This window comes from Octopus bimaculoides, chromosome 5, assembly GCF_001194135.2.
Source record: "Octopus bimaculoides isolate UCB-OBI-ISO-001 chromosome 5, ASM119413v2, whole genome shotgun sequence".
NCBI classification, from domain to species: domain Eukaryota; kingdom Metazoa; phylum Mollusca; class Cephalopoda; order Octopoda; family Octopodidae; genus Octopus; species Octopus bimaculoides.
Genome location: NC_068985.1, coordinates 25,987,014 through 25,992,580, shown reverse-complemented (window position 1 = coordinate 25,992,580; position 5,567 = coordinate 25,987,014). Strand labels below are relative to the sequence as shown.

Sequence of the window (5,567 nt, the reverse complement as noted above, 5' to 3'; positions counted from 1 at the left end):
GATCGTTGCCAGTGCCCCTGGACTGGTTCTTGTGCGGGTGACACATGAGGTTTTTCGAGTGAGATCATTGCCGGTGCCCCTGGATTTTGCTCATGTCCGGGCGATACACGAAATATTTCGAGCGAGATCGTTGCTGGTGCCCCAGAACTGGCTCTTGTGTGGGACCGTTGTAGAATTTTCGAGCATCCAGCTGTAGAAACACTGCCAAATCAGATTGGAGCCTGGTGTAGCCATCTGGTTTCACCAGTCCTCAGTCAAATTGTCCAACCCATGCTAGCATGGATAGCGGACGTTAAACGACGACGATGACGACGGGCACGGGAGCCAGTCATGGGGTACTGGCAGAAATTATTGTTATAAAAGTAGAGTGGTTAACTATAAGAAGACCAGGAAAGTGTAAAATTGCTCTAACATTCTGAAAATGTACAACATTGAATATAAAAAGAGTAAAAGGAATATATCTGACAATAAATATAGAAAGTCTATAATTTAATAAATAAATAAAGAAAAAGAAATAATTTATTAACCTTAAAAGATCCTGTGGTATTCTTGCACAAATACTTTGGTATCCTAATTCAGCTTCGGGTTTTTTACATTTCTTAAATATATTCATTACTCCTGATGCAACATCATATTTGTTTTTAAACTCTTTATGTCTTTTAAATGTTCTGAAATTTTAAAATAATTAGTTTGAATTTTTAATATTCTTGCGATAGACAAATATCATTTCTGTATTTCAAACCATGCAATTATTCATTAATATCACATTGGATGGTTACCCTGTATTGTTTTATTCTCTCTTTCAGAACAAAGATTGACATTCTGAATGCCTTTCCTAAAATCCAGTAAAGTATAACAATTCTCCAGCTATTGACAGTGAAGAAATTAAAATTAGCTATAAATAATAATTAGCTAATTATTATTTATTCTGTATTTTTAAAGAGTGCACATTGCTCAGTAGGTATGTTCTGTCAATATCTGCTTTGGGGTGATAAATTCTAAATGCAAGCAATAATTTTCTGCTTTTCAGTATATAAAGTTGTTCAGTTTAGCTTTTAGTTGTATGTTGACATTATAGTTGGTAACTGAGACAACTAGTATATCAATAGCTATTATTTCAATAATATACTTCATGTTTGATGACTGCACAAGACATGACACATTGCATTCTCTACTACAGCTAACTAGTTGAAACTCCTTGGCAGAAAATTTGCTTTATCAGACAACTAAACTGGTGACTGATAATTTCCTAACTATGTTTCTTAATACATATCATGCAATGAAAGCTGATATCAACCCAAAACTGTGTGATTCCCTTTTAGCTAGACAGGCAAACAAAAAAAACCCAAATCCAGCTTGCAGTATCTGGAGATAATCACGTAGTATTACCAACTGGAAGGCATTTACCTACTACTGCAACACTTGAAACATTACTACCAGTAAGTAAAAATACTTTTTGTGTATCCATCATACAACTTAGAAGCTCTCTCACAGCCTGAATTGTAGTTACATTTTCTGGTTCCCAGTCAAAAGTGGGTTTCTTTCAGTTTCTGTCTACCAAATCCACTTGCCCAAAGTGCCATGCAATGAGACTGAACTCAGAACCATGTGGTTGGTAAGCAAGCTTCTTACCACACAACCACACCAGCCAAAATCCATGATATACACAAAAAAGAAAGTTGGTAGTGTTCCTTGTGCATGTATCAGACAACAAAGGAATACAATGAATGGTGAAATGCTGTGCTAGAACAAACCTGTTCAATCAATGCTAATATGGAATAAATGCATAAATCGATTAAAATGATGATGTAAAACTGTTAAATTAATTAAAATTGATAGTAAAAAAAACCAAACAAACAAAAATTTTTACATTACTTACTCGAAAATGTAATTTTCCTTGTTTTTTAAATCTTTTTGTAGAGTATCTTGAAGAGTGAGAACATTTTCAAGGCATTCAAGTAGTCCAACACTAAAAGCGGTGCGAAAAATAATAAAATAGATTAAACTAAAAAGAGACAAATATATATTTTAGAATTGGTTTAACCAGAACTCAATGCTATATTTCCGGTCGTTGCCAGTGCCCCTGGACTGGCTCTTGTGCAGGTGGCATGTAAAATACACCACTTTGAGCGTGGCCATTGCCAGTACTGCCTGACTGGCCTTCGTGCCGGTGGCATGTAAAAAGCACCCACTACACTCTCTGAGTGGTTGGCGTTAGGAAGGGCATCCAGCTGTAGAAACTCTGCCAAATCAGATTGGAGCTGGTGTAGCCATCTGGTTTCACCAGTCCTCAGTCAAACTGTCCAACCCATGCTAGCATGGAAAGCGGACGTTAAACGATGATGATGAGCAGTGGTAAGTTGGAATCTTAGCTGCCAACAAATCAAGTTTAATATGAAGCCATTTCATTTCACTTATGTGAGTAATGCTCAAAGGAAAGACAAATATTTCAAAAGGTACTTTGTACAAGCCACCTGCATGAGTGCTAGTTACATGACACTGGCATCGGCCACATTGCCTCCATGAGGCCCAACACTTGAAAGGTGCTTTTTACATGCCACATATGTGACACTAACAACAGCCTCAACTAATACTTCACTTGGGTTTAACAGGTCTTCTCAAGCATGGTATATAGCCAAAAGTCTCGGTCCCTATATAATTATTATATGATTTGTTTTGAGTGTATCTACATTGTGTATCATGAATAAAAAATATTCTAAACCTTAAGCATTCAAATTACTCTGTCAAATATAATGCTTCAGTCACATTGTTTTGAATTCAGCATGCATTATCTCATAGTTTGAAGATTTTGATGATGTGATTGTTTATTTGTAGAATGACATTGTAGGGTACGTGTGAAAAGCTAAATCTGGCTGGTTTAGATGCTAAAGGGTTAAATATTTCACCTGATGCAGCTCCCCAGCTTGTCAGTATGGACAACAAATGTTAATCCTACTAGAAATAGTAGTCAAGTCTCTTTCAAAATTTACATACTGCTATCTTAAAAAAAAAGAATTACTTATTGGATTAATGCTTAATGGTTAATGGAAAGTATGATAAAGATGATGACGAAGATGATGATAATGATGATGATGATGATAAAAACAAAAAAAATGTCTTCAATGAACCATACCGTGTAGTCATTGGTATAATTTGATATGTCTTCAGCTGTAATTTCTTGGTTTGGCAGATGGAATTTTTTTTGAATATTTCATTGATGACTTCAGACAGTTGTTCAATTCTCTGGTCTTGACGTAAATCTTCTCCACATTTTACTATGAAGGGATATTCCTTTTGATTGTTACCTCGAATTATAATCTTTCTTGGCTTTTGTAATGATGAGAAGGTTTGGACCTTAAAAAAGAGAAAAAGAAAAAAAGACAATGGGTGTGAGGTTAAGAAGCTTGTTTTGCAACTAAGTGATTTCAGGTTCAGTCTCGCTGTGTGTCAGCTCAGGAAAGTGTCCTCTACTATAGCCCTGGGCTGACCAATGCCTAAGGAGTGAATTTGGTTGAAAGAAACTATGTGGAACCCCATTCTGTACATATTCTTTTATTTGCTTCAGCCATTTGACTGCGGTCATGCTGGAGCACCACCTTTAGTTGAACAAATCGATCCCAAGACTTATTCTTTGAAAGCGTAGTACTAACTGTATCAGTCTCTTTTGCCAAACCGCTAAGTTACAGGGACATAGACACACTAGCATTGGTTGTCAAGTGATGGTGGTGGGGGGACACACAGACATACAAAGAAAGAAAACTGTTTTCTCTTCACAAATGAGAAAAACATTAAGGCACAAATAAAGAGTTAAGAAAGAAGTTATAAATAAGGTATTCATCCTTTGACCCATTTTAATTTTACTTCTATTATCATTCATTTACTTCCTGTTTGCCATTTAACAACCTTCTGCTTCCACACTGTCTTATTAGCATAATTGAAAATCAAAACAGTTATTAAATGTGGATGTTATAATAGTAATTTCTTTCGGCAAGGTTAACCTTTTGAAGATGAATGTGGAATCAATAAATCTCTCCTTATTATATTCCTAGGACTTTTATCATTGATCATAGAGTAAGTTTGAACTTAGAACTGAAAGAAATTAAATAGGAGGTATTAAAAAAACCATACTGCTTTCATCCCCTTTACATGACACCCTATCTAAAGAAAAGTTAAAAAAAGGTGGGCGCAACAGGGGAATATTTTGTTTTTTTTCAGCTTGTCAGAAAAGGTAGCCAAAATAAGGCGGTGAGCTGGCAGATCGTTAGCATGCCGGGCGAAATGCTTAGTGGTATTTCGTCTGCTGTTACGTTCTGAGTTCAAATTCCGCCAAGGTCGACTTTGCCTTTCATCCTTTCGGGGTCGATAAATTAAGTACCAGTTACACATTGGGGTCGATATAATCGACTTAATCCCTTTGTCTGTTCTTGTTTGTCCCCTCTATGTTTAGCCCTTTGTGGGCAATAAAGAAATAAGAAAAGGTAGCCAAAATACCATTAAAGTACATCTACCATCTTTAAAACATAGTATCAAAGATTACATTGGATAATGTAGTATTAGAGGTGAGAGGGCAATGCTTTTGATCATAGATCTGCTTAATAAAGGCTGACCTTGGAGTAAAATATTAAGAACAACCTAAAACAAAATATTTCAATAACTTACCTGTTGGTCAAAACCAGAGATCTTTATATGATATTCCAGTAAAGGCTTACTAAATCCATGATACTGACCTAGAAAATAAGATCAACATTGCATTATAATAAAGCTGGATTAAAAAAAAATCACAATGATGTTAAGCACCAAATGATGGTTTATTATAACAAGTAGGGAACCTGCAGCCTTCAAAGCCCTTAGAACAGGATTAATTATAGGACCAGGGGCAGTCTTGGGTGAATTGGTATCAAAAGAGTTACATTTTTCAATTAAACCCATTCAAAACAATCAACTGAAAAACTTAAAACACATACAAGGAAAACATTATTTAAATAAATAAATAAAACCAGTGATCTATTACACATTTCATCTAGAAAACAGCATTCATCCATACAAACATTTTTTTATAGAAATACAAATTGCCACACATAGAAGACCTATCCTTCACAGCAGAAGTGTTAAGGATACTCCCCCTAGTGAAGAGGATTGGTTTGCAAGAGTCCTCTGTGCCAGTGCCACATAAAAGTGCTCATGCTGGCGCCATGTTAAAGCACCCAGCACATACTGTAAAGTGGTTGGTGTTAGGAAGGGCACCAGCTGTAGAAACTAAACCAAATCAGAATGGAACCTGGCGCACCTCACCACCTTTGGACAAATTGTCCAACCCATAAAGAATAGTTAAAAAAAAACACCTTTTCTTCTCCAATAAATATTTTTCAAATAAAACTATTCAAACCATCCAACTGAAAAACTACACACACACACAGAGAATAAAATTACAGTAGTACCTCAGTTTTCAAACAACTCAGAGCATAAATAAATCATGCTTTATCTCCTGTCATTTTCATATTCATTCAATACAGTAGTACCTCGGTTTATGAACACCTCTGATCACAAATAAATCATGCTTTATATAT

At 35.7% G+C, this 5,567-nt stretch overlaps 1 protein-coding gene across 1 annotated transcript in view; it reads right to left on the bottom strand.

Moving 5' to 3' along the window:
- Positions 1–5,567, bottom strand: part of LOC106874950 (DNA-dependent protein kinase catalytic subunit) — a 185,220-nt gene that overhangs the window by 14,757 nt on the left and 164,896 nt on the right. Inside the window, exons 86-89 of the mRNA XM_052968027.1 lie at positions 4,660–4,727; positions 3,134–3,354; positions 1,880–1,969; positions 528–668 (exon numbers count right to left, since the gene is read on the bottom strand). Coding sequence (XP_052823987.1) covers positions 528–668; positions 1,880–1,969; positions 3,134–3,354; positions 4,660–4,727 — 520 coding nt within the window. The remainder of the gene's footprint in view (positions 1–527; positions 669–1,879; positions 1,970–3,133; positions 3,355–4,659; positions 4,728–5,567) is intronic.